The sequence below is a fragment of the Pteronotus mesoamericanus genome, unplaced genomic scaffold, assembly GCF_021234165.1.
Source record: "Pteronotus mesoamericanus isolate MK-2021 breed Mesoamerican mustached bat unplaced genomic scaffold, CSHL_Meso_final contig_179, whole genome shotgun sequence".
NCBI classification, from domain to species: Eukaryota; Metazoa; Chordata; class Mammalia; order Chiroptera; family Mormoopidae; genus Pteronotus; species Pteronotus mesoamericanus.
The window spans coordinates 1299022-1325989 of NW_026555075.1; the positions used below are offsets into that span (position 1 = coordinate 1299022).

Consider the following 26968-nt stretch of genomic DNA (forward strand, 5'->3'; position numbering starts at 1 on the left):
TGGGCCACATCTTACCCTAGGAAGCATCTAGCATTCTCCACCTGAGGAACTTTGGTCTTAATGTACCTTCTACCTAGCACACTCTTATCCCCATTAGTCACAAGGCTGATCCACTTACCTCCTTAAGTTCTCTGATCGAATATCCACTTACCATAGAGGCTCACCTTGGACCATTCCTACCCTCCTTTGTAACTCTTTATCTTTTATCTTGCTCTGTTCTTCACACACGGAACGTCACTTGACACCATCTATATTTTTGCTAACTTGTTGTCTCTGCTAGAGTGGAAGTTTTGTGAGAGCAGGAACTTTGTTTATTCACTGCTCTCCCCAGTGCCTGTGGTATGTTCACAGCCTTTAGGAAACACTGCCTTAGGTTCTTACTAAGTTGCCAGCTTGATAATGATGTATTTGATTCATGCTTAGGCACTGATGTCTGATGAGTGAGGTTGGGTTAACTTAGTTTCCTCTTCCCATAGGAATACTATACATGCTCTTCAGTATCTCCATTCAAGAAGGTGACTATTGGCATATGCTGGGAAACTTAGGTTGTCCCGCGGAAAAATAGCTTTGTTGGAGAATGGGGATGCTTCAGTCATATCATTTGCCTGTGTAGCCACAACTGCTAGAAAAATGGACGCCACTATTATGTCATCCATTTGACAATAGTGAAAACATGAAAATCATTATTCTTGAACACCATTAGGTCTACTCCAAGGCAGTTTGTAATAATTTTAATTCTCAAGTCTATAGTTTTTACATATGTTGTGAGTTTATTTTTGCCATGTGTCTATGAGACTTGCAAGGCAGGTATTACCACTTCTATTTTATAGGTGAAGAAGCTGAAGTAGACAGATTTAAGTAATTCCCCTAAAATGTCAGAAGTTTTGCTGACAAAAATATGGCATTGCTTACATCATATATGTATTAGTCTGCTAGTGCTGCCATTATAAGATACCACAGGCTGAGTGGCTTAAATGAGAGCAATTGATTTTCCCATAGTTCTGGAGACCAGAAATCCAAGATCAAGATGCATTCAGCAATGTGGTTCTGGTGAAAGGTATCTTTTTGATTTGCAGAAAGCTGCCTTTTTATTGAGTCCTCACATGGCGTTTCCTCTTGTGTGGCTGCGGAGAAAGTGAGAGTTCTGGTGTTTCTTCCTTTCCTAATAAGGACACTGGTCTCATGGGATTAGGGCCCCACCCTCATGACCTCACTTACCTTAATTATCACCCTAAAAGACTTTTCTCCAAATACAGTCACATTGAGGGCTCGGACTTCAATATATAAATGTAGGTGGGACACAATTTAGTCCAAAATAGACTGTAACCAAGGAACACTCATACCATTTTGAGGAAATGGTTATTTTACATAGCAAGTCTGATTACCTGTACCTTCTAGTCCCATAATTTGTGCCCACAGCCAGAGTTTGTTTTAGTAGATTGCCTTCTGTAATGACTTACAACAAAAATAATTAACAAATATCCAAAACAAACTTCCTTTCCACTGAAGACATTTTCTTTTTTTCTAGAATATGTACTTAAAAGATAATATGTATTGATTTGCCAATAATTTTCAAAATGTTACCTAGCTTGGAGAAAGGGAAGATCGCTGCACAGAAGTTGGGAAACCCTAGCTACCAGTGCCCAGCTTTGTCTCACCCGAGTGACCTGCAAAGGCAGTCACTTACCTTGTCTAGTTTTGTTTTCTTCTCTAGTCCGTATAACTCTTTGCATCTCTACAACGTGCTTCAGTCCCTCCCAATTTACCTTTATTTATTGAAAACTATATGTAGCTGTGTTATTTCAAATATATATGAGCAAAGTGATCATTTAAAATAAACATGATCATGAGTTAGTCCTGATTATTTGATATGCTTTAATAAATCCTATACAAATTTCCTGAGAGTACTTTTTATGTTATCTGAGATTAGCACAGAAATAAAACTAAAAAAATTAGACCATTCAGTTCCTAAAGCTGCTTTTTACTTATTATACAGATCCTTAGAGTGTATTATGATCGCCTCCTGGATAATGCGGACAGAAGCTGGCTCATCAACCACATTCAAGAAATTTTGAAAAGTTATATGAATGAAAATTTTCATGAACTTTTTCAGAATTTAGATTTCGATAGTGATGGAGTGGTGGAAGAAGATGACCTACGTAGCTTAATGTTTTGTGATTTCCATGATCCCAAGAGGGAGGACACCAACTACAGAGAAGTTGCAGATGTGGATAATCTCCGGGTGATAGTAGAAGCTCACCTTGATGAATATAACAATATGAGCAAAAAAGCCATGAACCTTGTCCTGTTCCGTTTTGCCATGGAACACATCAGCCGAATTTCCAGGATCTTGAAGCAGCCTCGCAGCCATGCTCTTCTGGTTGGTGTTGGAGGGAGTGGAAGACAGTCTGTCACCAGATTAGCTGCCTACATGGCTGATTATTCAGTTTTCCAGGTTGAAATCTCAAAGGGCTATGGTAACTCTGAGTGGCATGAAGATTTAAAAGTGATCTTGAGGAAATGTGCCGAAGGCGAGATGAATGGTGTCTTCCTGTTTACAGATACTCAGATTAAAAGAGAGTCATTTTTAGAAGATGTGAACAATCTGCTCAATGCTGGGGAAGTTCCAAATCTCTTTGCATTAGATGAAAAGCAAGAGATATGCGATAAGATGCGTCATTTAGATCGCCAGCGGGATAAAACCAAGCAAACAGATGGCAGCCCTATCGCTCTTTTCAACATGTTTATTGAACGCTGCCGCAACCAACTGCACGTCGTCCTTGCCATGAGTCCCATTGGAGATGCATTTCGTATTCGTCTAAGGAAGTTCCCCGCTCTTGTTAACTGCTGTACCCTTGATTGGTTTCAGGTACTGCCATGTAAAATTTTTTTACAGATTTCTAAAAACGTTGATTCTCCTTATCATCATGGCTTATTTTATAGACTCCCCCAGGAAAATCTAGTGTTAGCAGAATTTTGTGATCAATAATAATGTATTATTTCATAGAATTATAATACAAGAAATGACCAAAATAGAAAAAAAACATTTTATTACTGGTTTATACAGTCATTAACTTCAATACATCATAGACTGTTTTAGGATAAATTTGTGTATCACTCCTGGCAGGAAAGACAGAGCACACTGGAAGGTGTCACTGAGGAAAGCTAAATGAAGGGGCTCTTCATGGAGGTGTAGGCAGGGATAAAGGAAGTGAGAGGGGATGGAGGAGCCATTGAGCTGAGGCAGAACACAGCAGGAAGTGGTTGCTACAGCTGGATATAGAAGGGCATAGGGAGGACAGTGTTACTGGAGTTTGAAGCTGTAGAAGGTCTGCTTCAAACCTAGAGCTCAGCTCCTGCTAGCAAGGAACAGAGATATAAATACCCTTACCTCTCTTTTTCCACCCTCCAGTCTCTTTCCATGAGCTAAATCCAACAGGAACTCAAAAGGAAGAAAGACAGACTGACACTTTCTGCAGTGAACTTGAGTATCAGGAAGCACAGAGTGGATAAGGGTAGGGGGTGGGAAATTTGTGGGCTGTGGTAGATATCCTATCAGTGAGACCTAACACATAAGCATTTTTTGACTTTGGGGAATTTATGACTCCTCTCTTGCTCCATTTCCTGCTAAGATTAATTATTTCACTCACAGCATATTTGTTGAACCTTTGCTTTGTAGTGGGTCTTATTCTCAAAGCTGGAGATAAAAAGGAAAATGAAATTGACAAGGCTTCTGCCCTCCTTGAGCTTAAATTCTAGTGACAAATCAGCAAATAATAATTACATCATACAGAGTAGCCTATAGGAAATAACAGAGGAAACAAAAGACACAAAGTACCAGTACTGAGAGGATCTGGCTAGAGAGAATAAACTAGTGAAGGCAAGGGGTTGTGTATATGGAATGAGTGGGCAAGAGAATAACATTAGAGCGGGGTAACTAACCGAGGAGCTGGTGGGAGAGTTGAGGTCAGAAAGGTGGGTAGGGCCAGAACAGGTAGATTTACAGATTCAGTTGGATTTAGATTTTATTTAAAGTATGCTGAGAAGTTTTCAAAGAATTGAAAGTTGTGGAATGTGACATTGTTACTGAACAGCAAGCAGGGTCCTGCTGCCCACGGCCACCCTCCAGGCAAATTCCAGAGGCAAAGTTTTGCTGATAAAGGAAGGGAGTCTTTATTCAAAAGCTTCACAATTGTGTAATAACAGCTTTCCATATGAATTAGTAGTCACTTAAACCTATCAATTAAGGCTAAAAGCTATCTCTAGTGACAGCTTTAATCATTTAAGCCTGTCAATTAAGGCTAAACTCTTAACACCTGAGTTCCAGCAGTCACACTGTTAGTTTTAATTATCTTTTATGTGTAGGGTTAGTTTACAAACTAAAACAACAAAAGATACAAAAGATACACAATTTTGGAAGAATGGCTGGCTTCTGCCTCAGAGCCTGTCCCCTCCAGACCACCCAAAGGAGAATAACCCTGCCACCCTCTGCCAGGCCAGTCTGATCCTAAACTGCACCTTGAGTTCCTTCGCATCCAAAATACCGTCTGCTGGGAAACACTGGATGCATGATCATTCAGGCATCCTCAAGGAAGACGAGCCCGAGAGCCAGCCCGTCCGCCCCCACCCCGCAGGGCCCCAGAGTGCTTCTTTTCTTTCAGATCTTCTTGCCCATAATTCCATGCGTTCTGGAAGCGTTCTGCTTCTCAACCATGCCCATCCTAGGCAGCTTACCATTGCCTTGGGCAACCTCCTTCCACAGCCCCTCCTTCCTCCTTCCTTGTGATCTGATCAGATCTCTCTCTAGCAACATAACCTAATTTATATTTTGAAAATATTCTGGCAGCTGCATAGAACACACAAACAGGGAGAACAGTTAGGAGACTGTTGGAATATTCTAGACAAATGATAAGAGGGGTTTGAACAGGGATATAGAAAAAGAAGGGAAAGGGTTTGTAAGCTATTTTAGGAGTGGTGCCAGTAGAACTTGCTTATGGGATCCATGCAGGGTCAAGGAAGAAGAAGGGGGTCAAGGATGATTCCTGCGTCTTGGCTTCAGCACCTGGGTGCATAAGGTGATGTTTACTAAGTTGGAGATGATTGCAGCCATTTCGGGAAGGATAGGAACTATGTTCTGGACTTGGTGAGTTTCAGATGCCTGTAAGAGGAATGAAGGAGGTGATTGTTATATGATTCTGGAGTTTAGGAGAAAAGATAACACTTACCTCAGAGAATTACTGGGACAATTAAATGAGATCATTTCAGTAAAATGCACACAGAAAGAGACATTCTGTAAATTTAGTTCCATTCTCCTTTCTTGCTCCTGCAATACTTCCAGACAATTTCTCTAAGCCCTGAACGAACCGATAGGGTTAATATTACATGCACTACCCACCGGCTCCCTGCCCTGTGAATGCGAGTACTTGGGGGAAGTTCCCCATGACAGTGTTTCTGCCAAACCATCCCTCATGTTTTCCCCTTCGTTTCCAATACCCATAATTGTAAAGGGCTACAGTATTAACAGACTCATATTAGTAACTTTGATCAAGTACTAAAACATTTGTATTCAATTCAGCCATGGCCTGAAGATGCACTAGAGGCAGTTGCCTCACGCTTTTTGGAAGAAATTGAGATGGTAGAGGAAATACGAGACGGATGTATCGACATGTGTAAAAGCTTCCACACTTCTACTATAGATTTATCAACATCCTTCTATGTTGAACTTCAAAGATACAATTATGTGACCCCAACCTCTTATCTTGAATTAATCTCCACCTTCAAACTGTTGTTGAAAAAGAAAAGAAGGTAAAAATGAATTTTTTATATTTTTAAGTAAGCTACAGTTGTTTTAAAGTACTTCTGTATACAAAACGGTATTGCTATGATGTAATAGGGATTTATTTCATATATATAAATTGAGTTTTGTTAAACCCTTAAATAATTTACTCCACAAACATCTTTTATGGTATAGAGTGGGTCATACTCTTTTATATAGTGCTTTGCCTAACATGTCATAAATACATAATCATGTTTGTTGAACGAATGAGTATGTCCACTCAAAGCTGTGGTAAGCCTGCAAGATACTTTGACAATGATATTGAATAAATACCACTAGAGAGTAATTTTACTTTGATAATAGATAAACCTTCTTTTTAGATAGTAAACAGCTGAAGCCCAGAGACAGCCACTCAATGTACCTAGTCAACTTTTCTTCAAATAAACTCTCATTTGAAAATTTCAATACAAATATCAATAAACTCATGTACTATAGAATGTGTCAGTGTGAGCTTTTTAATGTTAATTAGGGTGATTTTTACATGCAGGAAAGTTGTTGCAAAAAATTTCTTTGGCTCTAAAAATTAATACTCAATATGTATATTAAAAATGTAAAACCTTACATTAAGCTAGAGAGTTAGAAAGTTTAGAAATTTTAGTGATCACCTTTAAGGGGGCCTTCAACTAACATTTGTTCATATTCAAAAACTTATTTAAACAAAGTTTTTATGTTGTAGTTATTATTTTTAATATATGTTTCCCTTTCAAGATCTGATTTAATGAATCAAACTTTCCTACTTAAATAATTAACAAATCTAGTAAATTATACGGTGAGCCTTCAGTTCTTTGAAATGTTTGAATATTATCTATAAAGTTAATGAGATTTTTACTTAAAAACACAAATCTAACTCTACTGCTCAGTTATACAATTTATATTGCAATACCTTTTCTATTGAATAAATTTAACATGTAACATTGTAAAAGTTTAAACTTGTTACTTTGATATATTTAATATTGTAATATGATTGCCATTATAACAATATTTATCACATTACACAATTATAGTACAATATTATCAGCTTTATTCATTTTACTGTGGATTAGAACTCTTTGGCTTTTTTCCTATTCGTTACAATTTTGTACCCTTAAACAGCGTCACTCTTATTCCCCTCACCCAGTCCCCTGATAGCCACCCTTATACTCTCTGTTTTTTATAGGTTTGACTTTTTCAGATTCCACATATGAGATATCGTACAGAACTTGCCTTTCTCTGAGTTATCTTACTTAGCACACTGTGATCAGGATCCATCAAGGCTGCCCTAAATGCTGGGATATCCTCCATTCTCATGGCTGAATAATATTCCATTATGTGATTTATGTTGGAACTATAAGGCTGGTCTATTAAGTCAACAGACCAAATTTTTAAATAATATTTTAAAAAATATGTAAAACACCAAATGTGCACAGATTTCTTGACAGAAAAACATTAATGTTATGGGTTTGATTTTTGCCCATTTTTCTAGTTAATTTTAAATGTTTCCATGGCTAATTCATAATCTTAGGCATTTTGAAGACCCTTTTCTCTCTTTTTTTTTTTGTTTTTGTTTTTGTTTTTTCCCTTGCCCCCTCCCTCTTTCCCTCCCTCAGCTCTTCCCCTTTGGTTTCGTCCATGAGTCCTTGCTATATGTTCCTTGACTTTCCACTTCCCTTCCTTTTCCCCGCCCCCCCTTCCCTCTTGTCTCTGTTGATTTCTTTTCCTTTCAGTGTTGCTGGTCTTATTTTCCTTGCATCTTTGCATTGTTGGTTAGGTTCCGCTTATAGGTGAGATCATATGGTATTTCTCTTTCGCCCCCTGGCTTATTTCACTTAGCATAATGCTCTCCAGTTCCATCCATGCTGTCGTGAAGTTTAGTAGTTCTTTTTTTCTTTCTGCTGTGTAGTATTCCATTGTGTATATGTACCATAATTTTTTGATCCAATCATCACTGATGGGCATTTAGGTTGCTTCCAACACTTGGCTATTGTAAATTGTGCTGCTATGAACATTGGGGTGCATAGGTTCTTTTGTATTGGCGTTTTGGTGTTCTTAGGGTATAGTCCCAGCAGGGGAATCACTGGATCAAAAGGCAGTTCCATTTTCAGCTTTTTGAGGAAATTCCACACTGCTCTCCACAGTGGCTGCACCAGTCTGCATTCCCACCAACAATGGACTAGGGTTCCCTTTTCTCCACAGCCTCGCCAGCACCTGCTGTTTGTTGATCTGTTTATGATGGACATTCTGACTGGTGTGAGGTGGTACCTCACGGTGGTTTTGATCTGCATTTCTCTGATGGCTAGTGATGCTGAGCATCCTTTCAAATGCCTCTGGGCCCTCTGTATCTCCTCCTTGGAAAAGCGTCTGCCCAGGTCCTTTGCCCAGTTTTTGATTGGATCATTTGTCTTCTTGGAGTGGAGTCGAGTGAGTTCTTTATATATCTTGGAGATCAAACCTCTCTCTGATGTATCCTTAGCAAATATATTTTCCCATAGGGTTGGCTCCCTTTTCATTTTGCTGATGTTTTCTTTAGCCGTGCAGAAGCTTCTTATTTTGATGAGGTCCCACTTGTTTATTCTTTCCTTTATGTCCCTTGCTTTAGGAGACATATCAGTGAAAAAATTGCTGCGTGGGATATCTGGGAGTTTCCTGCCAATGTTCTCTAGGACTTTTATGGTGTTGCCACTTATATTTAAGTCTTTTATCCATCTTGAGTTTATTTTTGTGTATGGTGTCAGCTGATGATCCAATTTCAATGTTTTGCATGTAGCCGTCCAGCTCTCCCAACACCATTTGTTGAAGAGGCTATTATTGCTCCATTTTATGCTTCTGCCCCCTTTGTCAAATATTAGTTGCCCATAGAGACCTGGGCTTATTTCTGGGCTTTCCATTCTGTTCCACTGGTCTATGGGTCTGTTCTTGTGCCAGTACCAGATTGTTTTGAGTATAGTGGCTTTGTAGTAGAGTTTGATGTCCGGTATTGTGATCCCTCCTACTTTGTGTTTCTTTCTCAAAATTGCTGAGGCTATTCGGGGTCGTTTATGGTCCCATATAAATTTCTGAAATGTCTGTTCTATTTCTGTGAAATACATCATTGGTATCTTAATAGGGATTGCGTTGAATCTATAAATTGCTTTGGGTAGTATGGACATTTTGATGATATTAATTCTTCCAATCCATGAGCATGGTATATGCTTCCATTTATTTGTGTGAAGACCCTTTTCTCATATTAGCTATATGCTACCTGGATCCAGTAGGACACTTTCTTTTTTCATCTATATTTATGGTGACTATTGCAATGCCTTCGGCAGCTAGGATAGCATAGCTTTTCCTATTTCCAATGGTTCACATCCTCATATTTGAGTTATACCGTAAGTATGTTTTCCATCTACCTAGTGAAATCTGCAACTCCCGTCCTAGGCTGCTGTTACACTACATGACTTGGCTGACTTTTATTATTTCTTTAGCTCTCAAGATAATTGTCTCTCTGTGTTAATCTTATGATCTTTAACTTAATGGAATCTTGCTTTTTTTTTTTCTTCATATTTTCCCATCCAAGAGGGTCAAAAACTCTTGGAGATTCTGATTAAATTTTAGATATTCCTATGGCTTTGTTTGATTATATGCTCACAAATTTAAGGCTGTCCTGGCTGGAAGAAAGATTATAAAAATGAAATACAAACTTATAGGAAGTTTGAGAGCAATAGTTTCCTAGGCATTTTTGTACATTCTTATTTGACTTTAAAATTTCCCCTGCTTTTAATTCTTCATTTCCTCCACTAGAATTTCCACCCTGTAGTTATTCTAAAGCCTTCAGGCTTCTTTGTAGCCAAGTTGTACTGTAACCCAGCAGCGAGTTAGGTCATCAGCCATGAAACCAGTGGTTTAGCTCGCAAAGCAGCACATGGGATGAACCAGAACGCCGACTCTGCTTCCTGCTGGCAGCAGTAGGACCTTTCCTGAGCCTGCCCCACTAGGTTTCAACTGAAATTGAACTCGGTTATCTGGTACCATGTATTCAGTATCCTCCGTTCCCATCACTGTCAAATATTTTGCTAATTCAGAGAAAATAAACATGTGACAAAAATGTGGTGTGCCCTCACTGATAAATGTTTTTTCACCAGAAAGAAAGTATTGAATTTTATTATCTACTCTGTTTGTCACTTTTGTCTTAATAAAAAATTCCTATTTCAAGATATTGACTATTTCTTAAAAATGGCTTCCACCTTTGGCAACATTCATAATAATATATTTTGAGCACTGAAGTCTGTTTGAAAGAAATGATTATAAGAAGGTTTTAAGGAACAGTAATGTGCTGGAATAAACTTCCTAAATTGACTAATTTTAGAAGCACAACACTAATTTGATAAAGGAGGATTCTTTCCTTATACCTAGTGTGTTTTTTGAGTTTCTGTTATGTGCCCAGATATTGTGCTAGGCACAAGGAATTTTTAAAAAATGAGCAAGACATACTATATGCTCTTAATTGCACACAATCCAACTTTCTAGAGTTCATATTTTTTTTGACAAGTTGTTAATATATGTAGAAATTTTTCAGATTGCTCTTTTAGTTATGCCTTAAAAAAGCCTGAGAAGCTTAAAAACACTTAATATTTGTCCTTGAAATAGGATTCAGAGCCTGAGGACTAACCTTGTGTTACCTCTTTGCTTTCAGAGAAGTAATGAAAATGAAAAAGAGGTACGAAGTGGGCTTGGACAAACTGGACTCTGCTGCATCCCAAGTAGCCACAATGCAGTCTGAGTTGGAGGCTCTCCAACCTCAATTAAAAGTTGCCAGCAAAGAGGTAGATGAAATGATGGTGATCATTGAGAGGGAATCTATGGAAGTTGCCAAAACTGAAAAAATAGTGAAAGCTGATGAGACGGTAGCCAACGAACAAGCTATGGCTGCAAAAGCCATCAAAGACGAATGTGATGCTGACCTGGCAGGGGCCTTGCCAATATTAGAGTCAGCGCTCTCCGCCCTTGATACGCTCACTGCACAGGTAAGGCGGCCACACGCTCGCTGGGGAACATGCCATCAGGGCTCAGGGAAGTAGCACCATTGTGCGCTACAACCTGTTCCGTCTCTCCAAACTAGTCTCCACTGTTAATGCAATTAAAATAATTTTCAAATTGGCAAAGGATTCCCTAATTCACCTAAGAAAAAAAAAAAGAAATACATGTGTATGACTAAGACAATTTTGAAAAAGAAGAAAGCTTCCCAAGCATTACAACCTACCAGAGGACAACTATTACTTCAAGAACTTTGCAAAACAACTACAATAATTGACAGGAACATAAGCTTCAAATATATATTTTGATTCTAAGGTGCACCTTCTTCACATTTGGACAACTTTGTAGACAATATTTAGACAAGTTGGGATTCACCTTGCCATGGATGTGATCAAGTACATCCATGTGCCTCCATGTCTGCGGGGGCCTGGTTCCAGGAATCCCTTCAAATACTAAAATCTATCACGCTCAAGTCCCTTATATAAAATGGCTTAGTATTTGCAATATAACCTGTGCACATCCTCCCGTACATTTTAAATCATCTGTAGATTACTTAAATACTAAATACAATGTAAATTCTATGTGAGTAGCTAATATTATACTGTACTGTTTAGGAAATAATGACAACAATCCATGATTGGTTGAATCTGTGGGTGTGAAACCCGTGGACATGAACAGCTGACTGTATTGTGTCAATGTTTGTCTGTGGGTATTTTTGTGTGTGTATGATATGTAAAATAATAATAATATGGCTTATATTTTATAATAGCATGTCTTAGATTTGGGGAAATGTGGTATTAAATATTAAAAATTAAGATATGAAAAGGGAACATTTCAATTAAGAAAGATAGAGATGAATTTTTAAAAATAAATAGTGTGGGAGAATCTTGGCTAAACTGTTGCGTGGGGAAAGGGAGGGAAGGGTAGAGCCTTTCTTCATACCTTACTACAGAATATAGTTCAGACTGATGGGAACTTAAATATAAAGACTTCTAGTACTATAAAATAGTAGAAATGTAAGCATATTTGTAATATCTGAGTGGACTAGAATCTAGTATTTCTTAGGCGTGAGAGAAATAAAAAAAAAACTAAGCAATATTGTTTGTAATATGTAGGATATTCTTTTGTATTTCTCATAGTTAGCAAAGTTTTTCTAAAAGTTGTAAATTTTAGTACCTAAAAACCAACATATTTTGTTTGATATAAACACTATGGACAGAAGTTTAGAAACACTGGAGGAAAGTATTTTAATTATATGGCAAACAAAAGATTAATATTCTCTATGTAAATAGCTCTTGCAAATAAATAAGAAAGAAGTAGCTCTGAGATCAGATAGTAAAATGATATAAGGAAATAATTCACAAAAAAGGAAATAGCAATAATCAATAAACATGTGAAAATAGATCTTACCTCACTTGTACTTAAAGAAGCGCAGATTAAAATAAGATTTCTTTTGCCTATCAGAATACCTACCAATGTTGCTAAGGTTGTATATAGTAAAATAGGCACTCTTAGACTTTTTGTAGAGCAGTTTGTCAATATGTGCTAAAAACTTTAAAAATAAAGGACAAAAAGTCTTTAATTCAATAAAGCAATTATAATAGTAAAAAAACATAGATAGGGTATTAGAATTGTGGTTCATGTCTATATGCCAAAGGGCTGTGCAGACATTAAATATGGTAACGTAAATGTTTACTAGCATGAAGGGATGTTCACTACATATTGTTCTTGAAATAGGTTTTAAAACAGTACGTATGTTATGTATACTATGATTCCATTGGTTAAAATACGCATATATACTGGTTTGTAGCATATATTACATACATATAGGAAAAGATCTAGAAGAATGCAAACAAATGTGTTTACAATAGTTTATATAATGGGATTATAAATCTTCATATTTATTTCTTTGTATTTTTCTAATGTCTCCATCTTTTGTAATTAAGAAGCTACAGAACTCTTTGTAACAGCTAAACCTCTCTTTTATGTGTTTTTCAAGTATACTTCATGTCATTAAGTAATCTTACATACGGTATCTTCCCATTAGTATCTTTAATTTTTAAGTTTTTGGGGAGGCAAACTTCTCAGCACTTCTTGACAATTCTCCTTGACAGTGCTTCTTCATTGTTAACATTTCTACCCAATGAACAATAAGATTTTATATTATATGGGTTAGTTTGAAAATAGAAACCGATTACAAATAATGCATAAATAAATTATTCTTTTTAATACTCAGCATGTTTTATTTCAAGGATATTACAGTGGTGAAGTCCATGAAGAGTCCTCCTGCTGGAGTCAAGCTTGTTATGGAAGCCATATGCATCCTGAAAGGCATCAAAGCTGACAAAATCCCTGACCCAACAGGTTCAGGGAAAAAAATTGAGGATTTCTGGGGTCCAGCTAAGAGACTTCTGGGTGATATTCGATTTCTACAGTCACTTCATGAATATGACAAAGACAATATTCCTCCAGCTTACATGAATATCATAAGAAAAAATTATATTCCAAATCCAGATTTTGTCCCAGAAAAGATTAGAAATGCATCCACAGCAGCGGAAGGTCTGTGCAAATGGGTCATAGCAATGGATTCATATGATAAGTAAGTCCTGACAAAAAGAAAACAAACCGATAGGTTTTATTTTCAATTTTGGTCAGTTAGACAGTATAAAGCTTAAGGGCTACATAGGTGTGTGTACCCCAGAAAAATCATGTCTAATACCTGCTATGTGCTTACATGTTTACTGGGAACAAGATTATACCAACCAAATAATATAATACAATGGTACTCAAACTCTTGGATTCAGAAGCCTTTTACACTCTAGGAAAGTACTGGAAACCTCTGAAAGTATTGTTTACCTATCATACTAAAAATTAAAACTGAGAATTTTTAAAATACTCATTAATTCATTTTAAAATAACAATGAGAACATTACATGTTAATACAACTTAGTTTTTAAAAATCCACATTTTCAAAAAAATTTGTAAGAAGAGTGATAGTGTTTCACACTTTAGCAAATCTCTTTAATATGTGCTCTAATAGAATAGCTGGAGTCTCAAATCTGCTTTTTCATTCAATCTGTTGCAATATATTGTTTTGATTGAAGCATATGAAGAAAATACAGTTTCACACAGATCTGTAGGTGGACAAGGGAGGACCTTATGGATGACCTAAAGAGGAAGGACATGCCTTGGACCACATTTGGAAAACCACTGGTGTAATATATATTCATTATGACACAAGGAGCCTTTTTTTGGTGATTGTATGAGAACCATTTATAGCATGTACACAGAGTAAAAATTATTGGTAATTTTTGGAAAAATATTGATTTCCTTAAAAAGCAGCTATTATAGAATGTCTTTCAGATTCATACACAATTTTAATTATTGTACATATGTATATTACATGTTCTATATGTTTGGGACCATGATATTACTACTTTAATAATAAATTTTAATTTAATGTTTTATCATTTGTTTTGAAAGATAACATTGTTGACTCTGTTTCCCAGATAGAAAAAATAATTTAGATCCATTCTTTTTCCTACACAGTCCTTTTTATTTTGAACATACACATTTATAAGAAAATTGAGTTTTATTTAAGGGTATATTCTGAAATTAAAAAAATAAAGAGGTAAAATGACAGATAAAATAGTCAACCTTCTCCTCATCAGAAGTAAGCCTTAGCAAATTAGGCTACTTTCCCCAAATACTGTAATATTGTACATGAATATGCTATTCTCCTTTTGCAAAATCATCACAACTTCACACTGGCAACAATCAAATCTTTTGGGTAAAAAAAATATTTACTGATTGGAAAACATTATGCAAATTTGGTATCTATTTTAATAATTATTTCTTATGTAGCAGGATCAGTTGACTGATTCTTAGATGAAACAGAGAATGTAGAAATCAACATAGGTTGAATTATAGTAAGAATACCAGAAAAGCAAATTTAGTGAGAGTGCACTGGAATATTAAATGTATATTTCATTTTCCAATTTTACTTTTTGCAGAGTTGCAAAGATAGTAGCTCCTAAAAAGATAAAACTGGCTGCAGCTGAAGGGGAGCTTAAAATTGCCATGGATGGTCTTAGAAAAAAGCAGACAGCCCTGCGTGAAGTTCAGGACAAGCTGGCCAAGCTTCAGAACAAGCTTGGACAAAATAAGGAAAAGAAGGCTGACTTGGAAAACCAGGTATAGGATGATATATGAAAATATGGGCAAATTGTCAATTATTGTAAATAAAAATTCATGTTAGGATACTACCCAGCAATCCTCTTTTCTTGCTGGTCAGAAGTTGGTGACCTGCAGCCCACAGGCCAAATTCAACATTGCCCATTTTTATGGGCCAAAAGCTAGTCATGGTTTTGATGTTTTTAAATGATTACATATTAAGTGGTTATATAAATACCTACATAATATCTTCAGTTTTACCTCTTGGGACCTGGAGCCTAAAATGTTTACCTTCTGGCCCTCCCCACAAAAAAGAAAAAAAATTGCCAATCATCTCTGCTTCATAGTATTAAAATACTGAGCTAGATTACTTAAATTATTCTTCATGTTATAGGTAAGGAAATGGACAATCAAAATATTAACTTAGGTTCTTCAGGAGTTCATGGCAAAGCTGTGATTAGAACTCAATTCCCAGAACTATACTGTGTACCCTGAAAATGTCTTTAAAACCAAAAAAATTGCTCTTACTTATACAATGATGCTGTTTGCAAAAATTAACTGCTAAAAGCTGATTATGTTCCAGAAAAAAAGTCAAAATACTTTGTAACAGTCAGAATTTGTTCGGTGCTTATTATGTGCAAAGCATTGTTGTTCTGAGAGCAGTATATATTTATCTCATTTATTCTCTCATTAGCCTTCTGAGGGAGGTAAGCTTTTTGTACCTTTTTGTGGAAAGAAAAATGCAGAAAAGTTGAGCAGCCTGTCTATGGTCAAGCCAGCTTTTAAGCACTACGGCTAAGATCTGAACCTAGGCAATCTGACTCCAGTAGCTGTGCTCTTTCCCATGGTACCATACTGCTTCCTTCTATGGGCTATGTGTACACATTCTGTATTTGTACAGATATGTGACCTATTACTGGGTATGATTTCCAAGTGATCAGTTTTAGTTTAAGTTATATAACAGAGACTGTGTTGTTCACTCTAAGTATGTTTCAACTCTGCTGTATGTTTGAAGTTTCTATTTGTTTTTCAATAAAAAGTGTTAAAAATTATGGTAACATAAAATGAATGTATATATACAAATGTATATATGTACTAAAAATATACTTTTGGAGGAGAAATTTAAGTAAAATATTTTTACTTACTAGTTCCTTATGACAACTTTATTATAGTCCAAGACCTGATTTAACATTTCAACATCATTGAAAGAATAATGGATGAAGAAAAAACTAGGAAGACAAAAACTAATAGAAAGGGAAAATTAAAAAAGAAAAATTTTAAATTTAAGAAGTATTAAAAATATTACCTATTAGATACCCTTTGCTTTTTTGAATTTATCTTTAGATAAACTGATACAGTATTTTATATCTTTTCATCTAAAAGCAATTATTTAATATAAATATTAATAGCATTAGAAAAAAAGCCAAATTATTATTACAAAATAATCTAAATGTCTCTATTTTTTATCATTTACTTCTTTTCATGTGAATTATTTAATTTTTAAAATATTCTTATTTTTAAAATTTATTTTATTATGCTATTACAGCTGTCTCCTTTCTTTTTTCTCCCCTTTATTCCCCTCCACCCTGCACCGCCCCTCCAACCAGCATTCCCCTCCCTTCCACCTGCACTTCCCCCCTTAATTCATGTCCATGGGTCGTACATATAAGATCTTTGCTCCACTTCCTATACTATTCTTAACCTCACTCTGTTTATTTTGTACCTACCAATTATGCTTTTTATTCCCTGTACCTTTTCCCCCATTCTCCCCCTTCCCCCTCCCCACTGATAACCCTCCATATGATCTCCATTTCTGTGATTCTGTTCCTGTTCTAGCTGTTTACTTACTTTGTTTGTGTTTTTGTTTTTTAGGTTCAGTTGTTGATAATTGTGAGTTTGTTGTCATTTTACTGTTCATAGTTTTGATCTTCTTTTTCTTAGATAAATCCCTTAACATTTCATATAATTAGGGCTTGGGGGATATTGAACTCCTTTAACTTGACCTTAGGAAGCACTTCATCTGCCCTTCCATTCTAAATGATAGCTTTGCTGGATAGAGTAATATTGGATGTGGGTCCTTGCTTTTCATGACTTCAAATACTTCTTTCCAGCCCCTTCTTGTCTGTAAGAAGTTTTCTTTTGAGAAATCAACTGACAGTCTTATGGGCACTCCTTTGTAGATAACTCTCCTTTCCTCTTGCTGTTTTTAAGATTCTTTCCTTATCTTTAATCTTGAATAATTTAATTATTGTCTTGGTGTGTTCCTCCTTGGGTCCAACTTCTTTAGGACTCTGAGCTTCCTGGACTTCCTAGAAGTCTATTTCCTTGGCCAGGTTGGGGAAGTTCTCCTTCATTATTTTTTCAAATAAGTTTTCAATTTCTTGCTCCTCCTCTTCTCCTTCTGGCACTCCTATGATTTGGATGTTGGTTCGTTTAAAGTTGTCGCTAAGGTTCCTAAGCCTCTCTTCATTTTTTTGAATTCTTATTTCTTCATTCTGTTCCAGTTGAATGTTTATTTCTTCCTTCTGTTCCAAAGTTATTTGAGTCCCAGTTTCCTTCCCTTCACTGTTGGTTCACTGTATATTTTTCTTTATTTCACTTTGCATAGCCTTCATTTCTTCCTCTAATTTGCATCCTTACTCAACCATTTCTGTGAGCATCCTGATTACCAGTGTTTTGAACTCTATATCTGATAGGTTGGCTATCTCCTCATCACTTAGATCTTTTTCTGGAGCTTTGACCTGTTCATTCATTTGGGCCATATTTCTTTGTGTCAGAGCACCTGTTAATGTTGTAAAGGGTGCAGCCTTAGGTATTCGCCAGGGTGGGACAACCCACTTCCCTGTGTTGTGGCCCTGTACGTGGGGGAAATGTCAGAGAGGGAACAATGTCGCTTGCTTGGTTCTTGCCCCACTTTCAGTCACTTTCCCTGCTACCGACAAGCAAATTGGGCCCTTCTAGTGCTGATTCTTGGGTGAGTGGGTTTTTGTATGTTCTAGGACCCTGTGGGTCTCTCCAGTGAACTCTCCTGTGTGGCTGGGAGTTTCTCCTGCTGCCACTAATCCCACAGATTTTTACAGCCAGAGGTTTTGAGGATTTGCTTTCTTGCACTGGAACCCTGGGTTGCACGGTTTGTCTAGCTCCCCAGCTGTTCCTCCTGGTTTGTCAGCGCATGAATGCCAGACCACCTGGTCCACCAGCTGCTGCCTCACCCAGTCCGTATCCTTGCCATGTGTCCTCTCCATCCTGGCTGCCTATCTCTGCGCCTTTTACCATTCTGGATGAATGTTTCTTCTTTAACTACTTGGTTGTTGAACTTCCATGCAGTTATATTTTCTGGCATTTCTGGTTGTTTTTTTGTTTTTAAATTTGTTGTTGTCCTTCTTTTGGTTGTTCGAGGAAGCAAAGTGTATCTACCTATGCCTCTATCTTGGCAAGAATTCCTGAATTATTTAATTTTAAATTTTAAGGTAAACTTATGTATTCTTCTCTTCTTCCAAAAATAAAGATGTTATGTCATTTAAAATTAAATCAAAGTATTCAAGTATTCTACTGGAATATCACTATTGCATAGGTTGAAATGGCTTTCCCCCAAATTTGCCTTCATAAATTACCCTTTTTATTTTTTAATCACATTGCTTAATTATATATAATCGCATTTGGTTAACAGTCTTTTGCACAAAGTATGCTCTCAGCTATTGATTGATGCCCTAATTTAAGGTTAATTGTAAGTGTCTTGAGTAGGTTGACACAATTTAACAACTTGAAAATTATGCTTTGTAAGTAAGCATAAATTATTAAAACTTTTAAACATTTAACCTTTAAAATGATCAAATCAACTATATGGTAAATGAGTGGAAATGTTCACAGAATATTTAAAATAAAATCATTTAGATTATTAAAATGGAGGTAAAACATCTCTATTTATAAAAGAATGTCCTTTGTTACTTAACTTTTAGTGTCTCATACTGCAGGTCATTGTCTTAAATAGAGCTATATTAGCATTATATGATAAATATGATTTCATCAATTGTATTCAACACTTTATTATGAAAAAATTCTAAAGCATCATGAACTTCCAGTATTCATAATGAGGTATCTCACATTTTTCTTTTAGAGAGTTGAAAAAATTCCAATCAGAAGTGTGTAATTTAAAAAATTATTTATCTCTAACAGTAAAAGTTTACAGAATTTTAAGACTCATTCTGCTTGTGGATGTTGATAAAAATTTACTTTTATATTTGAGGTTGACTTGTGCAGCAAAAAGCTAGAACGAGCTGAGCAGTTGATTGGAGGCCTTGGGGGTGAGAAAACACGATGGAGCCAGACGGCTCTGGAGCTGGGACTGTTGTACACCAACCTGACAGGCGATATCCTCATCTCCGCAGGAGTGGTTGCTTACCTGGGAGCCTTTACATCTAACTATCGACAGGTAAAAGAGGCTAGTCGATTTGTAAGGTCTCTTTCTGACCCTCCTTGACAGCCACCATTAATCCTAGGGATGTTTGTTTGTTTGTTTTGTTAAACGTGAGAAGCAAAATGTATTTGATTTCTGGATGTGCATTTAAGTTTCTGAATTAGCTCTATAAGTACTCTTCTAAAATCTGTTTTCGTAATAAAATGATCTACTTGAAAAATTAAATGTGAAATCGTAGCCCCTAATGATAAAATTTTAGTTACTAAACAAGTATAAAAGTATCCATATTGTGTGTGTATATCAAATAATCCTTGTGAATTTCAGCAATAAATCATTTCTAAATTATTTCAGAGGCTGAAACTTCAGGGGAAGAAAATATAGCTTGCCTAAAACCCAAATGAAAAGTGACTTTTCTTTCCTTAGAAAACAAAGACCAAGTTCCTTATTTTCAATTCCCACCCTTGTGCCAGATCCTACCTCAAGTCTTCTCTTTGACCCAACCCCTAACCCTATTTCTTCTCCCTGACTTTTTCTTCCACTATTCAGTCCCTTTCTGAACAAAACCCAGCGGATTCTCCAGCTGTCTTTAGGGAAATTGAACTAGGATCTGACCCTGAACATGGTCCTATTGAAGCCAGAGGGGAGATTTAGGAAAATTAAAAGAATTAAAAGAAACAAAAAGGTGATGAGAATAAACAGAAGGAAGAAAACTAAAACATTGGTCCATAGCTTCTGTTGTCAAGCAAGGAGAGAATGAGAGAATAACACCCTTTATCATTTTATAAATGTTTGCTTGCTTGTGGTCTCAGCTGAACCTCACTTAATTTAAGCAGGATTCTTGGTGGCCACTGTTTTAGTTTGTTTGGTTGTTTGTTTTTACCAAACAGGTTTAAAATCCGACCACAGACAGTATTTCTACCTTTAGTCTTTGGGATTCTGGTAGCCCTTGTTCTGGTGCACAACGTCTGTACTCTTAGTTTTGTCTATTCATTTTTATCTTTGAATGACTGTCTATGGTTATGGCATTAGCATCTTGTAGTTCACATAGTTCAAATTTGACTTAACACTCTTTACCTAGTAATAGATTTGTTTGCTTGACAATTTCAGAGACTGACCCTTCTAAAAATTTAGAGAATTGCTCAGAGCCACACAGATGTTTAATGACAGAGCAGGGATGAGACTTGAAGTCACCCACATTTTTAGTTGAACACTCTTTTCTCCTCTTCTTCATCAGCATGGAACAGCGAAAGGAGTAGCTGCAGCCACCCTTACCCTCTCTGTTGGTTCCCAACATGGGCACCCGCACTGGCTGCTGCTGGGCGGCCCAGCCCCGTGCTGAATGTATGCCAGCCAGTACCGCTCCTCCCAGCCCAGCCCCCTCTGACAGACTCATTCCAAGGCTCCCGTCTTGCTGACTCCACAGCTACACCCTGCTACCAGGATGGGGCTGCCAGTCAGACCACCACACAAATGCTTCAAGGAAGTGGTGAAGTCCAGGACTGAGACCTTGGAATTTACTGAGAAAAGCAAAGCAACAGTCAAGATGCAACCAAAGCTCATAGCTCCTTCAGTGAACTCACTCCTGATTCGCAAAGCCACTTCATCCCATCTCATCTCATCAACACGAAAGCTTAAAGGCAGCTTTATCTCTTTCTTGCTTCACTGTACCAACCTAGGCTTTCGCTTTTCTTAACAAGTCTCTAATGTAACTGTTCCTTCCTGTTAATTTATTCTGTGAGTCCCACTCCATGATCTCTTTTTTTGTTTCTCTTGGGTCAGGGCAGCTGGCAGTTTACAGCCCATCAAGAGTTTCCTATTCAAGTCTAATTTTAGTATATGTGCTGCTGACGTGAGCACTAGGCCTATTCAATTTGAAATATAATGGTGATAGTAGCAACTTCAGTGTTCTGCCCAGGTTCCCACTTGGCTTCCTTGCTTTCATGTGCAAAAACCACCATGTGTGTCTCTTTTTTGGGTTCTTAGAACCCACTTGTCCAGTGCTTGGAGAGCTAGAATTGCCTGGGAATTTACTTCCGTCTCACTCAGGCCTTCAAGAATGACTGACAGACTTGCGAGCCTGAGCGCCTGTCTCCCTTCCCAATGATGGGCACAACTGCAAGGAACAGCTGACACCCCTGTAGGATCAAGATGAAGCCACCTGCTGCAGAACTGGCTGACCCCTTACCTCTAACTGGATCTTCCAGTCCTTGTCCTGCTTCCTCTAGCATCCCTTCTTTCATAAATCATTTCACATAAGTCTTCGTCTCAGAGTCTGCTTCTGGGAAACCCAGCAAAGACAAAATGACCTTACAATAATCTCGGTTCTTTTCTGATATCAAAGGCTCAGGATACCAAGAACCCTCAATAAATAGCTGGATTCCCCTCCCTCCGAGCTTGAACCTAAGTAGGTGTCAATTCTTCATCAACACATTTGCTGGTATTCTTCGTTACAAAAAAAAGACAAAGAAAACTTCAGTTCTCCTAAGGTAACTGGGCCCACAGAACTTCAACTGCAATGCCCATGCCAACTGCAAAACAGAATCCTACAGATGTGTAAGGACATACAAGCTCTGGAGTTCAATTAATTAGAATTTTCTAAGCGACCTTTTCCTTGCCAATAATCAAAGTCAGAACTATTTTGGTGCTTGTGAATATTTTCACCAAGGGGACACCCTTAATGTTTAGTTTTTCATTTCTGCCATCTATCGTCCCACCTGATTACCACCAAGGCCCTTGGCTTGTATTTTGAGATACTTGTTCAGAGTCCTTCATTTCAGTTATTCTCTGCTGCTACACCCTTACAGACATATAGTTGGGTCACTTAAAGTTTTAATCCGGAGTTCATTTGTGATAACATACTGTACCTGTCAACTATAAACAGCATTCCACAAGAATAATTGCATTCAGTTCCTCTTCTTCCCCATATCATTGGCTGCCACACCTACTCCAGCATCAAGCTATATCTGAGAAACCTGCAGACCTCCTCCAAAAGTATTTAGGTCAACCTATAGCCTAACAACAAAGAGATCAAAACTTGCCAATAGGAACTGTATACTAGGATGGAGAATACAAACTGGAAATGCTATCAGCCCCTCCTTCCTACAACCAAACCAAACAAAAAAACCAAGTAAATGTTATTAAGTAGTTGTGAGAGGCCAGATTTTTGCCCCCAGTGTTTGCCCTCTAGTGCCATACCTGTGAATATGTTATATTATGTAACAAAGGGACTTTGCAGGTGAAATTAAAGTTGACAATCAAGTGAACTTAAAACAGGAAGGTTATCCTTGTTTAGCCTAGACTTGACTATGAGATAATCCTACAGTTTTGTTTTTTCGTTTGTTTTTGAGTGAAAGTAAGAAAAGGCCCAAAGAATGATACGGGCATGTCAAAAGGTCATAGCATTTAGCTTAAAGGTACTCTCTCTGGCCAAATAATTAATAATAGTAACACATTAAAACTATTACATAAAATAGAAAAAGATGTGGGCAAAATGGGGGAAGGGAGTCAATAGGTATAAGGCTCCAATTATAAAATAAATAAATCATGGGGGTGTAATGTACAGCGTGGTGACTCTAGCTTGTGTATGTGAAAGTTGCTAAGCGAATACATTTTAAAAGTTCTCATTGCAAGAAAAAGATTGTAACCCTGTATTTTGATGGATGTTAACGAGACTTTTTGTGGAAATCATTTCATTATACACAAATATCAAGTCACTATATTGTACACCTGAAACTACTATGTTATATGTCAATTATATCTCAATTTAAAAAAGAGAGACAAAAATTGGAAAAGATAAATCTATACTGACATAAATTTAAAAATTTTTTAAATGAGTGCCTGACAAAACTCGGAATATTTACATGGCTACAAATATCTTTCCACAAAATGCTTATTAATTACAAAGGGAAAGAGGAAAAGGGCAACTTAGTGGAATAATACAATATTTCATAAGTACTGTCTTAACTCAGTTTTGAATCATGATTAAAAACTCTGAATTCCCTATTGTGGGCGGTTTGCTAAGCCCTCGCCACAACCGTTTCCATTATCAGGCACTAGTACTCCAAGGGTGTAATAGGCACACAACCTCCAGGGGCACCCAGGTATCTGATACTCAGGGATTACCCTTCTTAGTTGTGTCTGTGGAACTATTCTAAATACTCAAGACCCAAGAAGCCGATGAAACCTAGCTTGTCATATGTAAACTGCCTCCTACAGTTCCACCTTGTTGCTACTCTGTATCCAGGTGCAGCCTCCTATGGGGCAGCCTCTCTCATTTGGAACTGTAACAAAGAGTTCTGCCTTCCATCAATCAAGTGTCTTTGTGTTGTCTGCCGCCCCTCAGTGAAGCTTTAATCACACCTAAGATCATGTAACTGTGAGGCAGAAGTCTGACAGACAATACATAATCAAGTGATGAAAATCAACATCATCAATAAGTGAACAATTTGAAATCATGTACCATTGATGGCATGAAATGAGAAGAACACAACATTGTTTCTCTAATATTCTTGCCAAAGGTGCATAACATGAATTGAATCATGAGGGAACATTACACAGACCCAATTAGCAGGCCATTCTACAAAATAACTGGCTAATCAAGGTCATGAAAGTCATCAGCTCCCCCCAAAACTGTCCTGGCCTTTTCTGTGCAAACCTAAGGCAATGTTGATTGACCTACTCAGAAGGAACCCAAGGGAGGCGGTAGTGCCCACCATGCCCTCTCATCTAGCACCACCTCACACACAGCATCCTCATCCACCCCTGGGTTGGCCCCAACAACATGTATATCCACCTTCTCTATGCCACTTCCTAACCTATTTTCTCCATAGTCATATTTTTTACTATTTCTGAATTCTTTGATCTGTAACCTCAAATTGATCCTTGACTTCTGACTTTTCAAGTATGAACCTGGGCTTGAAGAATGCTTCTGGTTCCTGAGCATCCCAGGTGGGGTATCCCAAACTCCAGTCTATGTCCTGATCTTTGCTGGTTTCTAATAACCTTGCTGTGTTCTTCCCCTCATGGCATGTAAGAGCCAGAAACAAATGTTTTGTATGCACCTTACCAGTTCAAATTGGATTTACTTTTATACAGTAATATTGTTTTAAGTTCACTTGCTATTTGTAATGTAAAGAAAATATGTAGAAAAACATGATGGTCCCCAATTACTTTGTTAGATGAAGCTTTAGAATAATAATTAGCAGTTCTTTTTCCAGACATAAAATTCTGGCTTTATTGTTAAGCCAGACTTATTGTTATCTAAACTTTATCTTAGATAACAATAAGTTTGTTTATTGTTTATTGTGTGTTGTTTATTGTTATCTGAACTTTATCTTAACATTGGAATCAGTTAATTTTCACTTGAATACATAGTAGACCTTCTAAGCTATAATTTATTTGAAAAAATCTGATAAACATGAATCATTTTTTAGGTAGAATTTCAACAATGGTTTATTGAATCAATGAACAAAGTATAATCACAGAGTTTACAAAGTATTAACTTAGTAACCTCTGACTTTTTTCCTAATCTTTTCATGTATGTCTTAAAGAACCAAACCAAGGAGTGGACAAAATTGTGCAAAAGAAGAGGTATCCCCTGCTCTGATGATTATTCCCTTATGGGTATCCTGGGAGAAGCAGTGACAATTCGAACCTGGAATATTGCTGGGTTACCTTCTGACTCATTTTCCATTGATAATGGGATCATCATAATGTAAGAAAAATATTTTTACTCACAAGTGATCTCTATTAATCAGTAGATTTATTTGTGCAGCTTTTAAATAATTATAGCTAGTAAACTTTGATAGCATTGAAGAAAACTTTTGTTTAATTAGCTAAATTGCCTCAGGGACAGCTTCAAGCATACTAACATTTGCATCATAGGGGTGCTGGAAGGAAAAGAGAAACAGCAAGGAATTGGCCTCTTTGAAAAAATAGTGACAGAAAACTTCCCTAATTTGGTGAAGGAAATAGACATCCAAGTCCAGGAAGCACAGAGAATCCCAAACAAAATGAACCCAAAGAGGTCCACTCTAAGACACATCATGATTAAAATGCCAAAGGTTAAAGACAAAGGTAGAATCTTAAAAGCAGCAAGAAAAAAAGCAGTTAGTTACTTATGAGGGAGTTCCCATAGGACTGTCTGCTGATTTCTCAAAGAATCTTTGCAGGCTAGAAGGGATTAGCAAGAAATGTTCAAAGTCATGAAAAGGAAGGAAAGACCCACAGTCAAGATTGCTCTACCCAGTAAAGCTATCATTTAGAATCGAAGGGCAGATAAAGCGCTTTGCAGACAAGAAAAGGCTAAAGGAGTTCATCATCACCAAATCATTATTATATGGAATATTAAAGGGACTTATTTAAGAAAGAGAAGATAAAAAATGAACAATACAGTGGCAAATAGATATATATCTATCAACAATTGAATCTAAAAAATAAGTAATGAAGGAGAACATAAACAGAATAAGAGATACAGAGAACGTTTGGATGGTTGCCCGATGGGAGGGGTGTCGGGGAGGATGGGTAAAAAAGATGAAGGGATTAAGAAATACAAATTGGTAGTTTACAGAACAGTTATGGGGATGCAAAGTACAGTATATTAAATAGAGTAGCTCATATACGCATGGCCCATGGACATGGATTGCCTGAGGGAGTGGGGGGTTCTGGGCAGAGGTGGGCAAAAAGAGGAGAATTGGGACAACTGTAGCAGCATAATCAATAAAATATAATTTAAAAATAATAAATATAAATAATCACTATCTTATCCTATTAATATTGGAATAGGTGAATATTGGGGACCATCATAAATAAACCAAAAAACCCAGATTACTTGCTGAATTTTAAATCAATCTTTAGCAATAGAGCAGAACCCTACCCTAAGTAAATGAAGTCCAGAATTTCTATTCCAAGGGTTTTGTTATTGCAAGTTAGTGAAGTGTACAGCAGTGGGTTGTTGGTGGTGATGGTTTTGGGTATCGCATTTGGGTGTGGGACTTGCTTAAATGATATGGATACTCTTCTGGGTCATGGGCTGATTCGAACTTTTACAACAATGGCTGCTATTCTGAGAATTTCCTTGTTAGCAGATAAACATTAGGGAGATTGGACTGGGAGAATATAGGGGGACTCATGCAGCCTCACTGTTACCCCAGGTCTTACCTCCCAGAAGCTAAAACCTTCAGCCTACCCCAGTGTGAAGACAGTCATTGATTGTGTGTCATTTCCAAGTTCACAGTACCATAGATCAGAAGGAGATGTTCAGTTCTGTGTCACATGAGTATTTTGATTAGTTTTTAGTCTACTACTGAAAAAGTATTTGAGATGATAGTGCTTAATTTAAAGTAAAAATGGTTGAGCCATGTGAGTTTCAAAAATAGAATTAACCGCTACCTAGGAAGACTGTTCTTAAATTTTTGTATGTAGTATTTATGAAGATTATTTTACAAATTAAAATTCTGATGTACATTTACTTTTTACTTTTTCCCAGTCAGACCAATTCACTTCAGCCTAAAGAACAGTTAGATGTTTGCTATTTTTGATATTGTTGTTGCTGT

General features: G+C 37.0%; 1 protein-coding gene across 1 annotated transcript in view; it reads left to right on the forward strand.

Annotated features, from left to right (window-relative positions):
• DNAH7 (dynein axonemal heavy chain 7) overlaps window positions 1-26968 on the forward strand; it is a 225823-nt gene that overhangs the window by 126496 nt on the left and 72359 nt on the right. The window contains 7 exon segments of the mRNA XM_054566705.1: window positions 1997-2869; window positions 5576-5805; window positions 10485-10815; window positions 13078-13424; window positions 14839-15019; window positions 19245-19430; window positions 24965-25128. Coding sequence (XP_054422680.1) covers window positions 1997-2869; window positions 5576-5805; window positions 10485-10815; window positions 13078-13424; window positions 14839-15019; window positions 19245-19430; window positions 24965-25128 — 2312 coding nt within the window.